Below are 20,083 nucleotides of genomic sequence, written 5' to 3' on the forward strand. Positions count from 1 at the left end.
TGCCGCACTTTAATAACAGATACGCACTGTACGCGGCGCTTTATTAACAGAAACACACTGTATGTCGCACTTTAATAGCAGAGACACACTGTATGCCGCGCTTTAATAACAGAGACGCACTGTATGCCGCGCTTTAATAACAGAGACACACTGTATGTCACGCTTTAATAACAGAGACGCACTGTATGCCGCGCTTTAATAGCAGAGACGCACTGTATGTCACGCTTTAATAACAGAGACGCACTGTATGCCGCGCTTTAATAGCAGAGACGCACTGTATGCCGCGCTTTAATAACAGAGATGCACTGTATGCCGCGCTTTAATAACAGAGACACACTGTATGTCACGCTTTAATAACAGAGACGCACTGTATGCCGCGCTTTAATAACAGAGACACACTGTATGTCACGCTTTAATAACAGAGACGCACTGTATGCCGCGCTTTAATAGCAGAGACGCACTGTATGCCGCGCTTTAATAACAGAGACGCACTGTATGCCGCGCTTTAATAACAGAGACGCACTGTATGCCGCGCTTTAATAGCAGAGACACACTGTATGCCGCGCTTTAATAACAGAGACGCACTGTATGCCGCGCTTTAATAACAGTGGCATACTGTATGTCGCGCTTTAATAACAGAGACGCACTGTATGCCGCACTTTAATAACAGAGACACACTGTATGCCACGCTTTAATAACAGAGACGCACTGTATGCCGCGCTTTATTAACAGAGACACACTGTATGTCGCGCTTTAATAACAGAGACGCACTGTATGCCGCGCTTTATTAACAGAGACACACTGTATGTTGCGCTTTAATAACTGAGGCATACTGTATGCCGCGCTTTAATAACAGAGGCATACTGTATGCCGCGCTTTAATAACAGAGACACATTGTATGCCGCACTTTAATAACAGAGACACACTGTATGCCACGCTTTAATAACAGAGACGCACTGTATGCCGCGCTTTATTAACAGAGACACACTGTATGTCGCACTTTAATAACAGAGACGCACTGTATGCCGCGCTTTAATAACAGAGACGCACTGTATGCCGCGCTTTAATAGCAGAGACGCACTGTATGCCGCGCTTTAATAACAGAGACGCACTGTATGCCGCGCTTTAATAACAGAGACGCACTGTATGCCGCGCTTTAATAGCAGAGACACACTGTATGCCGCGCTTTAATAACAGAGACGCACTGTATGCCGCGCTTTAATAACAGAGACGCACTGTATGCCGCGCTTTAATAACAGAGACACACTGTATGTCGCGCTTTAATAACAGAGACAAACTGTATGCCGCCTTTTAATAACAGAGACACACTGTATGCCGCGCTTTAATAACAGAGACACACTGTATGCCGCGCTTTAATAACAGAGACGCACTGTATGCCGCGCTTTAATAACAGAGACGCACTGTATGCCGCGCTTTAATAACAGAGACACACTGTATGCCGCGCTTTAATAACAGAGACGCACTGTATGCCGCGCTTTAATAACAGTGGCATACTGTATGTCGCGCTTTAATAACAGAGACGCACTGTATGCCGCACTTTAATAACAGAGACACACTGTATGCCGCGCTTTAATAGCAGAGACACACTGTATGCCGCGCTTTAATAACAGAGACGCACTGTATGCCGCGCTTTAATAACAGAGACACACTGTATGTCACGCTTTAATAACAGAGACGCACTGTATGCCGCGCTTTAATAGCAGAGACGCACTGTATGTCACGCTTTAATAACAGAGACGCACTGTATGCCGCGCTTTAATAGCAGAGACGCACTGTATGCCGCGCTTTAATAACAGAGATGCACTGTATGCCGCGCTTTAATAACAGAGACACACTGTATGTCACGCTTTAATAACAGAGACGCACTGTCAGGGCCGTTTGAAGGAATTTGGGGGCCCCAAGCAAAATGGACATGGAGGCCCCCCCATCCCCCCGCCCCGCCCGCACACACGCAAAGCCTACAGGAACCCCAGCATAGCCATAAAGTTTAAGTTCAACCACACTTTATATAAATAAAAAAGGTTTACAGTGCATAAACTGCTGTTGCATAAACAGTGCATAAATAAAATAAAATTACAGTGCAAATACTGCTGTTGCATATAATGTGCATAACATTTTAACATTTTCAACAATTGACCATTTGCAAAAAACACCACTGTACCATAAAATCAAATATACATTAAAAAAGTGCACAATAACTAAATCCAACATACTTAAAAACACACACACACTAACATTTTTCAGTTCTCACAAACGTGCAAATTATCTAAAACTGCTGTTTGCGAGCCTTGTTTTCTGCAAAGGCAATGACAATGTCCTCCATGTCCAAAGACTGGCGAACATCGCGCTCAATTGACGTAAGTGCCAGTCCTGTGAGCCTTTCTTGGCCTTTCTCTATTTACACAGTTTGGTGGGAATTCAATAGTGATTTGCACTGTTGTTTTTCTAACAATATGACAGCACACACTTATCAGTTTAAACTCTGGGCTGTGCAGGATATCAGCTGTAATTCTAGAGCTTGTGGTGGTACCTTGTGCTATAGAGGAAACATCAGCACTGAGAAGTGATGCATCTGATGTTGAGGATGAAGTTGATGGTGTAGCTGGGAAAATAATTGAAAAAAAAAATCTGAAATTACCTGTGAAGTACGTTTTACCATTTCACTGTTAGCATATTGAAAGAGGTCACTATTAACAGCTCAGCTCAGTGAGAGAAATTCACTCTACCTTCATCAGTGGAGGTCTCCTTAGGAAGAGCCTGAGGGCTGAGAAATTTAAGCAAAGCACCTTGAGGGAGAAAGAAAAGATGGTAATACTTAATAATAACAATCATTAATAGATGGTAAATTGATAGTTAATTAATCTTTAGTTTACTGTCATTTAACTGTTAGCAAACAGTTAACAAACAATGAAATTATAATTATATGTTTACTAATTATTAGTAGTGCTGTAAATTAACAGTTTATTGTAACACACATTATATCTATCATATAATATATTAGGTATCGGGTAATGATTAAACATTTTTTGTAAACCTTTAAGAAACCATTTTAAAATATCTATAAACATTACATAGATAGACGACCAGATATTCCTAACACTTTGTTAAGGGTTACTAATGCTTAAAAACATCCCAAGCTAATGTTTGATGCACGGAATTTATTGTGTGGTTTTCCTAACCCCCCCATTTGGTAAATAGATCATCACGGTGGAATAGTTAGTATAGCATGCTAACGTTATGCCACTTTCATCAAAACCTATTACAAAGCTATAGCAATGTCATGTCATTAAATACGATAAACAGTGATTCTGGAACAGATCTGCATCTTCCTTATCCCGTTAAAAAACATATTACAGTAGTATGTAACCATATTCTGTCCGAAGTTGCACTAACTGTTCGTTACAAGCAGCATTTGCCGTCAGGCAGGTTACAGGTAACGTTAGCTAACATATTTTTGCAAGCCTACCTGCTGCAAAATGACACCAAGACAAGAAGAGCTATTTTATCCAGTGTAATTTATCACTTACCACTATCTTGTTTATTCTTATCCTCCTCTTCCTTTCTCTTCTTTCTTTTTTGGGATCCTGAAGCATAATTCCGCTTCATGACTGCCGACGGAGGTTTTGTTTTTGCCGGCAGCAGAGATCACGAAAGGGGCCCCTTGAGGGGGATCCCAATAAAAGTGTCATTGCACTTTACTGCATTGACTGTCAAAGGGGCGCTCAGTTTGTCGTTGCATTTTATTCTTAACCAGTTGTTGTCTTTGGGCCCCAGGCCAGCTCGGGGCCCCCGGCCAGCTCGGGGCCCCAAGCAATTGCTTGGTTTGCTTGCCTTGTCGCGACGGGCCTGCGCACTGTATGCCGCGCTTTAATAACAGAGACACACTGTATGTCACGCTTTAATAACAGAGACGCACTGTATGCCGCGCTTTAATAGCAGAGACGCACTGTATGCCGCGCTTTAATAACAGAGACGCACTGTATGCCGCGCTTTAATAACAGAGACGCACTGTATGCCGCGCTTTAATAGCAGAGACACACTGTATGCCGCGCTTTAATAACAGAGACGCACTGTATGCCGCGCTTTAATAACAGTGGCATACTGTATGTCGCGCTTTAATAACAGAGACGCACTGTATGCCGCACTTTAATAACAGAGACACACTGTATGCCACGCTTTAATAACAGAGACGCACTGTATGCCGCGCTTTATTAACAGAGACACACTGTATGTCGCACTTTAATAACAGAGACGCACTGTATGCCGCGCTTTAATAACAGAGACGCACTGTATGCCGCGCTTTAATAGCAGAGACGCACTGTATGCCGCGCTTTAATAACAGAGACGCACTGTATGCCGCGCTTTAATAACAGAGACGCACTGTATGCCGCGCTTTAATAGCAGAGACACACTGTATGCCGCGCTTTAATAACAGAGACGCACTGTATGCCGCGCTTTAATAACAGAGACGCACTGTATGCCGCGCTTTAATAACAGAGACACACTGTATGTCGCGCTTTAATAACAGAGACAAACTGTATGCCGCGTTTTAATAACAGAGACACACTGTATGCCGCGCTTTAATAACAGAGACACACTGTATGCCGCGCTTTAATAACAGAGACGCACTGTATGCCGCGCTTTAATAACAGAGACGCACTGTATGCCGCGCTTTAATAACAGAGACACACTGTATGCCGCGCTTTAATAACAGAGACGCACTGTATGCCGCGCTTTAATAACAGTGGCATACTGTATGTCGCGCTTTAATAACAGAGACGCACTGTATGCCGCACTTTAATAACAGAGACACACTGTATGCCGCGCTTTAATAGCAGAGACACACTGTATGCCGCGCTTTAATAGCAGAGACGCACTGTATGCCGCGCTTTATTTACAGAGACACACTGTATGTCGCGCTTTAATAACAGAGACAAACTGTATGCCGCGCTTTAATAACAGAGACACACTGTATATAGCATCGAGACCTTCTCGAAAACTCTCCTCTAGATTTACAAATACTTTGTAAACGTCAGATTTTATAGCAGAATTAGTCGAGTTTCTAGTTTATTAAGTTAAGTATTTTATATTAGCTTTTATTTTAATGTTAATTTTAGTTTAAGTTTTAGCAATTTGGGTGTTTTCTTTTGTCATTTTATATATATATTTTTTTATATATATTTTTTGGTTTGCTATATAAAATGTATTACTTTTAAAGTTTTTCCAAAAACTTTTAGGTCAATATTTTATTGGATTTCAATGAAAATATATGTTTTCAAAGTTAGAATTTAAGTAAACTAAAATAACCTTGTTTTGTAGTTAAATGTGTATATGTTTATAAATTCCAATCATTTGTACTTTGGAAAAACAAACATTTATGAATTTCGAAAATTTACGTCAAAACAAATTTCTGAACGATTTACACAAAAATGATTCCAAATATCTTTCCTTGTGTTCAACTCAACAAAAAAATGTGTACAGGTCTGAAACAACTCGAGGTTGAGTACTTCATGACAGAATTTACATTTTTGGGTGAACTATCCCATTAAAGGTGCACAAAATGTCATGTGACGTTTTGTCCCTGTGATGGTGCAGTAACAGCATCCACCAGCAGAGGCAAACAGGATTCGTGGAGAATTGAAAGAGTAGTGTTCTCCAAGTGTTTTTCTGGGAATAAGAACAAATCTCAGAATCCAGCGAGATAACTGCTACAAAAAGTCACTAATTAAACATACATTACAGCTGGGTTCAAACTAAGGTCTCTTTACCTCCCTGCTCTCTCTCTCTTTCTGTCCGAGCCTACCTGCGAGTATTTATGCTGGCAGTAAGTTAAATCTCACTCAGGGAGAAACACATTGATTACTCTTGGAACTGTGTTGAGTAAAAATAGAGTAGGCTAAGGCGAGAGTTTGGTCTCTGGCTCCTGACCGGGCGCAGAACGATCGCTCGGAGGAAAATATCATTAGTCACATTTGCCATCTTATATTGTAGCATGTGATTTATTATTCCCTGCGTGATCTTTGTCGTAACAAAGAGGCTAGATGATTGCTTCAATATTCAGGAGCATGTTCTGTCCTTGGTAAAGGATGATAATAAAATCATAAAAAAGAAGAAATAAAACATTTCAATCATTGAACGAGACCGGTAGACATCTACTCTAATTTAAAACTTAACCAGTTGAGATGAAAAGAAAACAAGATAAAGAAAAGAAACGCAAAAGAAATGTCAGTCATACTTTTTCATTTTATATTCCCCCGGTGGTCCACTTATGATGTTTGATGTTTTCTTTCCTCGCTGCTGTGCCTTTAAGACTCAAATAGAATGTATTTGGTCTGTTTAGATGTGAAATGAGATGCGATGGTTCGCTGCAGGCTACAATCTATGCTGAACAATAGATCAGATTGAAGTGATGAGAGACCTTGTTAAGAGTACATTTCGATTCAATCTCATTCAGAAGAGTTGTAACTCATCTCGCTTGCAAACCCAATGAAAGTAGACGTCATTTACATACGTCTTAAACAATATATATATATATATATATATATTTGAATCAAAATTATTTTGGTCATTTACTCATCCTCTTACAAGAACGAAGATGTTTTGAGGAACATTGGTAACCAAATAACATTGAGCCCCTTTACAAACTGCCATGAGATTGTGCTGGTGACTATGGAAGCTCACTGGTCAAACAAATCCGACATTCGGAATGAAGAATCATCTCTTTTGACATCATCCAGTTACGCTGTGGCAGAAATTAGTCAATCACTAGAACATGACTAACGTTGAGTTAGTTTAGATGAGACCGATGTAAAACTCAGACAGCTTTAGCTAATTCCTCCGTTCCGGCTACACCGCACCACCAAGTAGCCGACATAATCCATTCAGACAGTTTACAAGAGGTTTGACATGCTGAAACAGCTTTTTTCTGTTAAGGATGTGTTATCTGAAACGTCTAATTGAGCAGCTGTCAGGGGAAGCATACTCACGCCAAACCCTCTCAAACATAAAAGCCCAGCGCTGTCTAGCCCATCACCATCTCCCGCTGCTGTTGGCCTCCCAAAACTCAACACTTTCCATAGACAGATATAATTATACAATATATCACTAAACAGAATCTGGAGTGTACCACAAGAGATGTATTTGCATGGTAAATACTGTCAATTCCATGCAAATGTCAACCTTAAGATGAAAAGTTGAACAGTTGTCAGTATTTGGTGGTTCAAATACCCCTGTGAAGTCTCTTATAATGCGAAATTTTGAAAGGGGTCATATGGCACTTGTTTTTCTGTGTCTTTGGTGTGTTGCCCATGCATGTATCAACCAGGTAAGTGAATTGTCACATCCATGACAATAATAAATGCATTCTGCCCCACGCCATTTTGCACAGCTTAAAACAACGTTCTAGAAGTGTCATAACAATCTTGTCTAAGATGCTGTGACAAAAGTCATCCATCCACATCTTAATTTGCTCAATTCAGTAGAGTTTAATCTAAAAAGTTGATCATGCTTTAAACTGATAATTATTTATTTCATTTACTGTACTCGTGGTGATGGTGATTTGTCAGTTGTAATTTTGCATGGTTTAATAAAAAACATCTCATTTAGTTGATATTTTAACCCATGATCCACTGCATGCTAAATGAAAAAAGAACACACGCATACTTACAAGCTGTGAAAATGGCTACATTTATTTATTATTTATATATTGTACCATTGGAGATGTTTTATTTTGCCTAGGGTCTGATGTACACCAGGACCACCACTGGTGTCCTCTCAAATCAACAGGACACTGTTGAAAAGCAATGTTTTTAAGGTGTACCGGACCGGTATGACAAATATTTTTATTTACACATACGACGGGTGCTTTATCTAAAATGACTTATAGTGCATTCAAGTTTTACATTTTAAATCGCATATTCCCTGGGAATTGAACCCATGACCGTGTTGCTCAACCGTTTAAAGTGATAGTTCACCCGAAAATGAATGTTAAACAAAATCCGAGTTAAACTTCTGAGAGAGAGTCTTATCACACATACAAACATATTTGTCCCGGTTCTAAAATGCCTCTTATCCCATAAATAACACTCTGGGGAAGTGACATGGCCATACTAAAATTTGCCATATCTAATGTAGAATTTATCGAGTGTGTTCCTGAAACAGCGTCAGCGTGGAGCGCTTGCAGTTTGTCTCTAAGCGCTTCGTGACATTGTGATGTTTAACAGTGGTGTAGGGCGCTCCACATCTTTGATCAACTGGCGCACCGCCGGGTCGTGGTGCTGGAGAACTCATTACAGCTCGAGCTGAGCCTGATCCCATTCACAAACCCTTGTAGATATGCATCAGCGCCCTGCTCCATCTCATCTACTCCAACACTGCCGCCTTATCAGCTGAAGCTAGCCAATTTATTCCAGCCCACCAAATTCCATTTCTTCTCCATCCTCTTAGTTCTTTTCAAACCAACCGTGAGAAGAAGCACACACGGCGGACATGGATTACAGACTATGCCACACAAGCAACTAATAATCCGTGTGTTAACAAAACTGCAGAGGCAACACAGGTGTGGGGTAGTGAGCTATTTATACAGTATAGTACTCCTTGTTTGAAAGGATGGGTGTCAGACTGGGGTTTTTTTATTAATGGAAACCCAAAAAACTTCCATAATTGGATGTACTTGTTTAAGAGTTGTGTCACAAAGTTTACACTTCAAAAAGTTTCTAAGCTTTAGTTAGGAACCTACTTCCATCTTAGAAACATTGCCAAAATGACGAATATTCAGTGTATTTCTGATGCAGAAAAACTAGGTCATGCCGACGTGATTATTGTAATGAACGAAAAGCGACAATTCAAGACTTTTGCCCCTGGACCACCATATCTGTTTGAAGCACAAAACTGCAGTTTATTTTAAGGTGCCTAAAGTAAAATCAAAATAATATTTCCTGGAAAATCATACTTAACAGCTTATTACATTTTAATCACTTTTATATATTTTGTTGTTGTTTAGTTCAGCTTTTTCCCGAATATTTCTAAATTTTATATATATATTAAAAGAAAAACAAACAATCAAATGGTGTTGTTAAACCCGGTCTCTTTTATTATTACACACAATGAACAAAATAAGCCATTTCCGTCAAGACGTCATTCTGAAATTCGGAAAAAAAAGTCCAGCTGACATTTTCAATAAAATGACAGTGGTATGAAATCTGTTAGAAAAGGGACTTCCTGCTGTTTAAAAACTGGTATTATTCAATATCTGTGTGTTTTGTGTGTAACACATCTAAAGGGATGTTTGACTGGAGCTGGCCCCTGTGATTTGCACCCAGCAGGGCGCAGAACTAAAGCTTAAACGTTCGCTCTCTCGCAACGGGAAGCTAAATCAGCCATTCACCGCAAATCAAAGCCTTTCAATGGTTTTATTTTATGATGGGCTGTTGCCATGGGAGGGGAATGATGGTGGGGGGATTTATTAAACAGACAGACCCAGAGAGAATATTCATATGGCACAACAGGTAACACACACTCTGGCACACTCTTTTTCTTTTCTCCTGGCTTGCACTGTCTTTCTCACTTTCTTTGAAGAGCCGTCAGGTTTTAATTGCAGCTCTGAGATCAGCAAGGAGTAATGAAATCTTTATTGGGCTTCAGGTCAGAGGAGACCTCTCTCATCCAATCCTCTATTTATTGGGACAGCGGGAAACATCAGCTGAAGGCTCCCTCTCCCTGTGTCTGCATGAGTGACGTAGGCTAGTGGCTCTTAAACTTTTTCGCTGTAAGGCCCCCTATCTGTAGAGTGCATCACTTTGTGGCCTCCCCAAAAAATTTAAGAATCTTAAACTTAGAATAAACATATTTAGTTCCCTTTCTGTCGGTCTCTCGACGTTGTGTCGACACTGACAGAATGGGGTTTGACCTGAGAACCTATCATCTCCGATTATACTTTGAAAAGGCCAATGAACTTGGGCAAATGGGACGGCACGCTAGTCTCCGCCCTGTACATATGGGTATAAAAGGGAAGATGTGCCTCTAAAGAGCATATTTCTAAAAGAGCAAAGTCTTGAATGCGACCACCCATCTTTAAGCCAGACAGGCACGATACATGTGTCACATGTATGGGTCCCCAGCATGCTTAGGTAGCGTTCATGGATACGACATGTCCGCATTGCGAGCAGGGAGGACCGGGAGGACTTCCTGCAACTGCCTGCTACAGCCGGTCGAGCCCACAGACGGCGGCCACCTTTAGGCCGGGCTCTCCAGCCGACCAAGGTGATGGCGCCCATGCTGGGTCAGACGATGTCCACTCTTGTGGTCCGAGAGAGACACCTTTGTCTCAACCTTGCGCAGATGCAAGATGTCAAGAAAGTCCAGCGTGGGCTGCTTGGTGACACCGCAGATGACTTCCAACAGTTTTCCACAGTGAAGAGTCAGACGTAGGGCATCTCCCCACCTTGACCCGGCCCCCGACAGGGCGTCACAGTCCCAGATGACATTTGCATTCCAGCAGCCCCGCCCCTCCATCCCCTGCGCCCCCTCCTCAGGTGGCCCCTCCCCGCGGAGTGCATCAACTCCCTGCCAGCAGCCCTTCAGGACCCAATCTGGTTCACCAGGCACCCGCCCAAGTTTCGGGACATTCTCTTACCTCAGCAGAGGCGAAATCGCTCCTGTGTTTCGGGCCGAGACGGGAGCAATCGAGCCTGTCCCTCTGACCGAGATGTCTTAGGGACAACCCCTACTTCATCGTCCCCAAGAAAGGTGGGGGGCTGGGCCCCATCCTATCTGTGCACTCCATCCCAGAGTGGTTCAGCTCATTGCTCATTGGGAGCAATTCAGGCAGGCACAGGTGGTCATGTTCACCTCCCTGTGCACCTCCCATTGCCCGCTTGAGTAGTGCCTGGCGGAGGCTTTGGGCACAGCTGGCCATGGGACAAGCGGAAGTACGCCTTCCCCCAGTGAGCCTCCCCGCACAGGTACTGTGCGGAACAAGGGAAGAGAAGCATCATGTTCTGCTAGTTGCCCCCTATTGGCCCAACGAGACTTGGTTCTCGGATCTAACGCTTATGATGGCCACTCCCCCATTCCCCTGAGGAAGGGCAGGGTTTGGCACCCGAGACCATACCTCTGGAACCTCTATGTCTCCACCTCCAAGAGCACCAACCACTAGGCGACTGTCACTATAAGTGGCACCTCTTCTCGTCCTGCTGCGCTTCCTGTAGCACAGAGTTCTCTGATCGGTATCGTTCTGTCCCCCTTCAGGTAAGTTTCTCGGACAGCACAACCTGATCAGCAGATTCCTAAGGGGCGCTGAGGGCTTATCCTCCCCGTCCGTGCTCCGTACTCTCCTGGGACCTAACTTGGCCTAGGTATGGCCCCTTTCTCGCCTCTTGAAAACGTTATCTTTCTCACTCATGATTAAGACGGTTCTCCTAATGGTCCTCGACTCCATCAGGAGGGTAAGGGATCAGTGTGCACTCTCCGTGTCCAACGAGTGCCTAGAGTTGCGAATACCCCCAAGTGAGCTGGACCCCAGCCTGGCCACATGCGCAAAGTCCCCTTCCACAGCCGGTCAGTGTTGTTACGCTGGAACGTGACACGGCGCAGCAACGTGTCGTTTTCGACAGGAACCCCATTCTCGACACAACGCCGAGAGTGGCAGAAAGGGAACGTCTTGTTACGGATATAATCTGTTCCCTGATGGAACTGCGCTGGCCTGCTGCAAGGAACGAGAGTGCCTCTCAGTTTCCTCAGCCCGAAAGGTGAATGAATGGGTAGGCCATCTTCCCCTTTATACCCATATGTACGGGGTGGAGACTGGCCAATTCCCATTCTCCAAGTTCATTGGCCTTTTCAAAAGTATAATCGGAGATAATATGTTCTCAAGTCAAACCCCATTCTGTCAGTGTCGACACAACATCTCGCTACCTCCATGAGGTAACAGAGGTTCTATCCATAACCAAGACGTTATACAATGGTAGATCTTTTGGTTGGTGTTCTGTTTTTTTATTGCCTACATTTTTTTATACATTTCTAAATTTCATAAGATGCCACAGAATTTGTGGCCCCCTGGATCCATCTTGGGCCCCCCAGTTTGAGAACCTCTGACGTAAAGAATCTGTATTCATGTACCCTAATGCTTTTCTACTGTATGTATGTGTGCTTTTCTACTGTATGTATGTGTGTGCTTTTCTTTACTTTCATCCTGACATTGCATTCAACATGATATTTAATGTTGAATGTACAAACTTTTTCATACATGCAATCTTATTGTCTTGGGCACACTGATCTATTCTAGAAACGTTTCTTTAATATTTGTTTATTCCCTGAGCATGTGACATTTGTGTCACAGAAAATTTGTCAGAGAGGGTAGAGCAAGAGAAAGATAGAAAACAATTGTTTAATGTGTGCTGTAGGTTTATTGCTGTCAGAAATAGCATAATTCTCCAGAGTGACTCTTGAACATATGTGACAGTCATCCTGTTTGTAAAGCCAGAAGAAAATGGCGGTTTTATTTCAACTGTGCCCACAGAAACAGGCTGAATACTGTGAACACCACTGTATTACACTGAAATAAATATTGTTATATTGTATTGTGACATTTCAAAAATAGACTTCCAGATTTTGTACCCAAAGCCTTTGAATATAGCGTACAATCCATTTTTATGGTCTATCCTTGTCTATTTGAAGCCTGACAGCTGAGTTGATAATTTTTGAGGATCAAAAAAGTATTTGAAAGACATACAGAGAAGTAAAGATGTACAACAAAGTAAATATTGTGTGTGTGTGTGTGTGTGTGTGTGTGTGTGTGTGTGTGTGTGCGTGCGTGTGTGTGTGCGTGTGTGTGTGTGTGTGTGTGTGTTTGCTCAGTGTATGCATAGAGAAAGGACGAATCAATGCTTTGGATAAACGCATCTGCTAAATGACTGAATGTAATGAATAAATGTATCAATGAATGAATGAATCAACAGGCAGTGACGTGAACAGCACTTTGACTTTTTGAACAGAATTAAATCAACAGTGTCAACAGAGTCCAACTGAATACCAACCATTGAGTGCAAAATCTGTAAAAAACATTACAAATTATTCAAAAGCTATGACACAACCACCTTAAAGGCACTTTAAAGCTGCTTCAGAGCAATCTGTCTTCATTAAAGCGTAGTATAAACAAATGTGACTTAAGACAATCTCCTGTTTCTGGTCTATGAAACACTTTACACACAGAACAGTTATAGCAATCCATTCTAAAAATCACACACATACACACAACTGATGGTCATTTATATTACAGGTTGTAATTGTTTATCACTGGAATAAAGATTTGTTTATAGACTCGCTCCCAGAGCTCAATGTAGAATGTACGGTTGAGAAATCCTCTAGTAAAACCACGGCCGGGTATGGGGGGAGCTAGGGGGCCATTATCGTGGGCCCCTCCAAAATTATCCAGCTGACAATTAGTACTATACTGACAAGTAGTTACTAAATACTTTTTTTATTGGCATTAACTATTACCTAATGATCTGTATGCAATGAACAATGATTACATATCTGCCTAAACATTTTAATAAATCTATTAAAAGCTGTTATACCATTCATAAAAAATCACAGAAGAGAATTGAGAACTTAAAAATTACAACATGTCACTAAACATTTCTGTAACCGTATTTTTGTGTCACTATCAACGCGATGTTAATCCTGCTCATTCATCCAATCTTAAATTACTGTCACTGCTCTTACATGCTTTTTAAGTATTGAATTTTGAATTCCCTTCCAATGCACAGAGCCAGAAAAACCTAAGATGGATTAGCGTGGAGGATTTTTCGTTTCCAGAGCGCTGTCTCCCTGCAGTTGTTGGTGAGATTGCTGGAGTGTTTTGGTGAGAGATGGTGGTTTGTGAAACATCAGTCTGCTATCGATGTTTCTGTTGGGATGGTTAATTGTTGTGGTTAGGGGGGCGTAATTGAGGCGCGTGTTAAGGAGGGAAAATAGCACCTCCTTCCTCCTTCATTTCTTACCCTGACGGTTTTTCGATGGTGACGCCCCGAGCGTGAGAGACAGGTGATGTATGGTGAGGTTGAATACAGACACAATTTAATGTTTCCTGGAGGTATTTGTACCTCAGTGCTTGTTTTTCTATTGCGGTTGTTATAAATGCATATAAATTAACTTTGGTTACATAATGAAATTATACTAAATTATATGAAATTGCATTAGGAACTGCCTGAAAAAGCTGCCTGAAAAAGGTGTGTATATAAAAAAATATAAAAATATATCTTACAGACATAGAAGTCTATTTAAATATCATTTGTTTTTGAGTGAGTGAGCGAGCGAGCATGCATGCGTGCGTGCGTGTTTACGCATTTGGCAATGTTCAAAAATTTGTACATTTCTAATATTTATAACTTATTTAAAAATCTATCCAGTACAAAATGATTTATTCTGAAACTTTATAAAACCAACTTTATTATGTATGTAGTTAATGGGTGTGCTTTTTACTGTACTGTAGAGTTTAATGCATGTGCGTGTGCAACTTTAAGGGTACTCTGGGGTCTTTTGACATGTATGTATGAATGTTATTTCTTTTATTCTGTTTCTTTTTTCTAATCTGTCACTGTTTTGCCTCTCAGTATTGGATGAACAGTTATGTCTCTCTCTCTCTCTCTCTCTCTCTCTCTCTCTCTCTCGCTCCATCCCTAAACTGTGTGACCTGAAAGGTTTCCTTTCACATTATCTTTTTTCCAGGACTTTTATAATGTGTTTCAATGCCTGAGGTCTAAAGCAAATGATCGTAATGCATTACAGAGTCACACTGTAGGAGTAAATGTGTGTGTGTCCCAGCTATCATATTCATACCATCCATTTATAACACGCTACGCTTTAATGCCGCTAAAGGCACCTGCAGGACTAAACCTCAGACCACAGAGTGAAGCCAGCACATATTATTTCCATTTTCACCCCAATGCTTTAAATAATCTTTCAAATTTACAATGCCATTACGAATGAGGCATATTTTCCCTTCAGATATTTACATATGCTTTATGGCTAGAACAGAGATGTATTCTGTCTATATGATCACAGACGGTCATCTAAAAATCAAGAGGTCAAGGCAAAATGGCAGATGAACGTAAATGAAAATAGCAGTCACCATTATGGAGAATACGCACATTGAGTATGTACACATACTGTAAATGACCTTATAATCAGTAGGCTTCACACATCAGTATATGATGGCCAAATGTATGGAAAATACATTTGAAATCTTTTTCACTAAACATAAAAATTTTAATACAGTAACAAGGACGATTTCAGAATATTTTATTCGTAACTAGTGTACTTTTGTTTGGATTCTATGAACCGTTCTCTTTTTCAGGTCATTAGCCAGTAAATGTTCAGTAAACACTACAGGTGTAATGATGGCCGCAGGCAACAGGCTTCAATCCACAAGATCATTAGTGTTAATTTCAACTTCATTACCGTTGTGTGTGGGTTAGTTGTTAACTTGGTAATTAGTTTGTCCATTTTCACCAGTTTGACTCATTTAGCCCGGTGCAAGAACATCAAAGACGGACATTGTTGCGGCAATCAACCAGTCACAGCGAGGCGGAGGTGTTGCCCTAACTCATGTGTCCAACAGTCTAAATTGTAACATTTTAACGAATCAATGGCTAATTTGTATGAATTTGTATTATCGTTTTCTTCAAGAAATTTGAATTCATACAAAACGACCATCTTGCATAAATCACCTTTTCAGTGAGAACATGACAGAGTACCGCAGAGATGACGTATTTTTCAAATCAAACCTCGAAAGCGAATTAGCATTTGAGCACTTCTGTTTCCATCGCCCCAAAGTCTATGTTTTTTTTAGGTTTCGAAATAATTGCCTGAAATAACCGCCTTCGCCGTGGTTAACATACGTAACTCCAATGCTTTATTTTGTCTTAAAAATGATGGCTGCTAGCAAGTTGCTCAAAGCAACTACGCAGGGACGTTAGACGTCATCACGCAATAATGCAACACGGGCACAAATCTTTAAAAATGGATGGAGATTCATTCGCAGAGTAATTGTTTACAAGGCAACACTTTTGCGAAAAAGATGTCAAAAGCTTTGTGGTGGTTTGATGTTGGAATCGAGCAACTGTAGTAGTCTGTTTATAGCCCCATGTTATCTTTTTAATTCAAAAACAGAAAATATTGTGTTTATTTGTAAAGATTATCTTATAAAAACGTGTAAGTATCATAAACCTTATGCTTATTTTTTTTAACGATCTTCCTAAAAATGCATAGGCTTTTTCTCGAGGGAACCGGTGAGGTGCTAGCTTAAAGGTTGGGTACTCAGTTAGTATATCATCCCCTTGGAATTATCCGTTTCAATTTGACATTTTTGTTAAAACTGTGTTATTTTGAAATTCTGACGTATTTACATCATGTGTTTTATCTTTACGTTTAGGAGTTGTTTTAGGGAAACTAAAAGGTTTAACCTACATAGATCTCTCAAAACTGCTCCTAATATACAGTAGGTAGAACTGTATAACTTCAAGGTAACCTATTTATTATTTTGCTCTCAAAAGGGATGCGTGTTTGTGAAACCTTTAAGAAAAAGCTGGAGATGATGCCCAGTGAATATTGTCTGTGCTCCAGCATTGCAGCGTTGCATTATGGCGCTTTTGTGTGGGCATCATGGGCTTTTAAGGAACAATAGTGCAGAAATTGCTGCAGAAAGTACAAACCTCTCAGAAAGTACTTCAGTAAAACACTTCATAACAAATGGTTCATGTTACTGCATCATGCCCACTCAATGGTTTAGGTAATTGACTAGCTTACATTATGTTGCTTTATAAAAAGCCTTTATTGTAACGTTACATTAATAAATAGGTTTTGTTATGTGCATTTTGTCTGTTTTTTCAGATCAGTGACCCTCAGCTCAGTGAACAACATGTTGCAAAAATAACAGGTTAAAGCTGTCACACTGCGAATGCACAGCATGCCGCTGCTTCTGTGCACAGTTTGAGTGCCGTAATACATGCACCCAAATGAATATGTGTGTTTTGTGCTTCAAAAGCAAGACGACAGAGCTAAGATGACACAATAAAACAACAAGACTGAAATATACCGTGCCAGTGATATCAGTGTTTTAAAGGGGTTTGGGGTAAGAAAATAGGATTCGCTTGCGTGTGTTTGTGCATACACATTCTCTGGCTGAATTGACCAATCATAGGTCATTTAAAATAATATCACATTTTATATAAAAATGAACTTTTGTCCCTATTTCGACTGATACAGTTAGCTGTTTTTATGCAAATCCTTAACAATGAGCACAGGCAATTTCATGTACAGTATCATATAGAAGACAAGTCTCCATCTCTCTATAAAATAATATCACCTGACTCGTCGTTTATGGCGTAGTGTAAGTAATATTAAAGGGGTCGAATTGCGCAAATACATGTTTTTCTGTGTCTAAGTTGCACATGCATTTATTAGACATGTAAAATTGCAAAAGTTTAAGTGCAAGAACAAAAGATGCAATCTATCTAAAAGCGAATGCTCACACAGACTTGCCTAAAACACCTCGTCATTATCTACACAAATGACATAAAGTAGTTGTAGTTATGATTTTTTATTCTGATTGGATGAGAGATCGTCCAAAAGTTCTGACAGGACAGAACAAAACTTGGATGCTTACTGGCCTCTATTGATCCGATGGAAAAGCGATAAATCACAAGAGCATTCCTTGGTCTTTCCCAATGTATGTATTTACTTGCTTTCCGTTATATGGACAACTTTTCTATGACGCTTGCAGGCAAAAATACAAATTAAAAGCCTTTCAGGAGAAAATCTGAAATTAGATCCTAATAAAAACGGCCTCTCTGAACTGTATAAACTCCAATTTAGCAAAAGACAGGGAAATCAAGTACGCATATTTTGTATGCAAAAACAAAACAGAAAACCATATGTATAATATAACAATACAATTCTATAGCCTACTTGTGACACATCAGCCATGTAGACTGTGGCACTTATCAGATTTGAGACTTGTGAAATACAACAGTAAACAAAGTTGTGCATTTAAATAAGAAAGTTCAGATGAAATAAACAGATGCATAATCCCCAAGATTTTAAGAATATATTTGAATCAGTTACACAAGAGTGTTAGTCTCAAAGTGAAAAGTGTTATTGCTCCTGTTTCACACTCGGTGCTCGAGCTTATTACTATAGCTGTAATAACAACAATTGACAAAACAATGAGACAAAAACAATGAGACTCAGTGTTGGAGACACACAAGTACACCATATTTTATATGCATTTAACCTTGAAAATATTCACATCACATACGTAGATGTCCAGCACACATCTACTGTATCTGCTGTGTACAGCATAGTATGTATAATGATGATAATGTGTAATGATAAAATGATTATTTGGCAGATGTATAAACAACAGATCAGTAGAATTATTGTTTTAGTAGATGAAAAGACACTTCAGAGACGCGTAAATAAGTGTCTGATGTCTTTCGCATTGATCGAGCTTTTATTACTTCTCTCAAACAATATCACTCCTTCAAGCTTATTGCTAAAGTCGCACACTTCCTCAGCGTGTAATCTGCCCAGAAGCCCTGCGTTTCCCTATTAAAATAAACCCTATTTAAATAAAAAGGAATTTAAATGCTAAGATTGAATTGGGCTTGATCCAAAAATGGGATTTGTGTCAATATTAAAAACAACCAAATGTCACAATGAATTCAGTTTGGTGTCAACACCAGCGTCATTCTCAGCTTTGTACAAATGTAATGATGCTACTCTATATCAATGTTTCTCGAGGACCTCATTTGAAAGCATTTAAAAGCATTTAAAACATAAAAACCTGAAGGACGTCAAGATCGGCGATGTGTTTTTGTTGTCTGTGGAAGGTTTTGGGATAAGTTGCATGGAATGAAGACATATAAGTTAGGAAGTCCCTTATTTGAGTCCCTTATTTGAGCTATTTCAGTCATACAGTTCAATGGGGGATGGCAGATAGTTCTACAATCGCTGTAAGTAACTTACTAATTAAAATACCAATTAAATACCATACTCTCAACCATCAATTTAACCTGACATCACATAAACTAAGTTTAAATTGAACAAAAAAATCACCTTTTTCAATGCTATCCCTCCTTATTCATTCATAGTCATGGCAGTGGGACATCTATTGTTTATGACATCGCTCAACCAGAAACATGTGAATGCCTTTTGCTCAATTGTGTGACTCAAAAGTCATTTTATTATTCGAAAGAGAATTTTTATCAGTCGACCAGAACGCATACAGTTGTCTATGTGAAGGAGCCCAGATGAATGACAAGGTTTTTGGATCTGGTTTCTGATCAGGCTGGATGATCCGTGCAGCAGATCCGTGTGAAATCTCACTGGGTTATAGTCATGAGAAACCCACAGATTGCTCAGCCGGAGGAATCAGAGGAACATCTTTCTTTATAACATTCATTTTCACCTCTGTGAAGCCAGCGGTAGATAATTACATCCAGATAAAAAGGGCCGGCCAGATTCACTTCACTGTCTGCTGTTAATGGAGTTGGTTTGTTAAAACGCAATAGGTGTTTTAAACTATAGTCCACATTTAAAACCTTAGTTTTCTTCAAATGTTAAACCTGCAGACAAATCAAAAAAGCACATAACAGCATACGGGCTGGAAAAAATATGCGTGTGAGCGAATCATTTCTAGGTGAACTGTCCCTTTAAATCAGACAGACACATCCGTCGAGCTGTTCGACCTGCTGGAAAAAGATGTCACATGCCACATCTTAAAGTGAAAGACAATATTCACATTCAGCCACATGGCTCTTAAGAGCACGAATCCCCTCTCGTCTCCATGCAGGTTTTTAATTTAATTAAGAGCCGAGGGAGCCATCTTTCTCCACGGGGGATTAGAAAAGTGCTTGAATTCCATTCTTTTCATTATTCAACGGCTATTGCGTGCTCGAGGAAATGCGTTTAAAACCCAACACACAGGCAAGGTGACGATCACATTCATAATGAAGTATAACGGCATTAAGTGGAAAGAACAAGATATCTAGATGGAAGACTG

General features: G+C 40.3%; 2 protein-coding genes across 2 annotated transcripts in view; both read right to left on the reverse strand.

Moving 5' to 3' along the window:
• LOC306904977 (exostosin-1) overlaps positions 1-20,083 on the reverse strand; it is a gene marked incomplete at its 5' end in the record, with an annotated part of 169,303 nt that overhangs the window by 40,159 nt on the left and 109,061 nt on the right. The window lies entirely within an intron of this gene.
• On the reverse strand, positions 2,180-3,798 carry LOC306905226 (uncharacterized protein). Its single transcript, XM_079475683.1, has 3 exons — positions 3,549-3,798; positions 2,748-2,807; positions 2,180-2,623 (listed from the first exon to the last, which is right to left on the reverse strand). Exons 1-3 carry the CDS (start codon positions 3,625-3,627, stop codon positions 2,370-2,372), a joined length of 393 nt encoding a protein of 130 aa, XP_079331809.1. The 5' UTR covers positions 3,628-3,798; the 3' UTR covers positions 2,180-2,369.

Source organism: Barbatula barbatula, assembly GCF_947034865.1.
Source record: "Barbatula barbatula genome assembly, chromosome: 15".
NCBI classification, from domain to species: Eukaryota; Metazoa; Chordata; class Actinopteri; order Cypriniformes; family Nemacheilidae; genus Barbatula; species Barbatula barbatula.

Bases quoted from the DNA above. Each gene is read 5' to 3' on its own strand.
- LOC306905226 (XM_079475683.1), bottom strand. From the start codon at position 3,627: ATGAAGCGGAATTATGCTTCAGGATCCCAAAAAAGAAAGAAGAGAAAG. The intron at 2,808-3,548 runs GTAAGTGATAAA...TTCTCCCTCAAG, and splicing joins TAAGAATAAACAAGATAGTG to GTGCTTTGCTTAAATTTCTC. The intron at 2,624-2,747 runs GTAGAGTGAATT...TTATTTTCCCAG, and splicing joins GGAGACCTCCACTGATGAAG to CTACACCATCAACTTCATCC.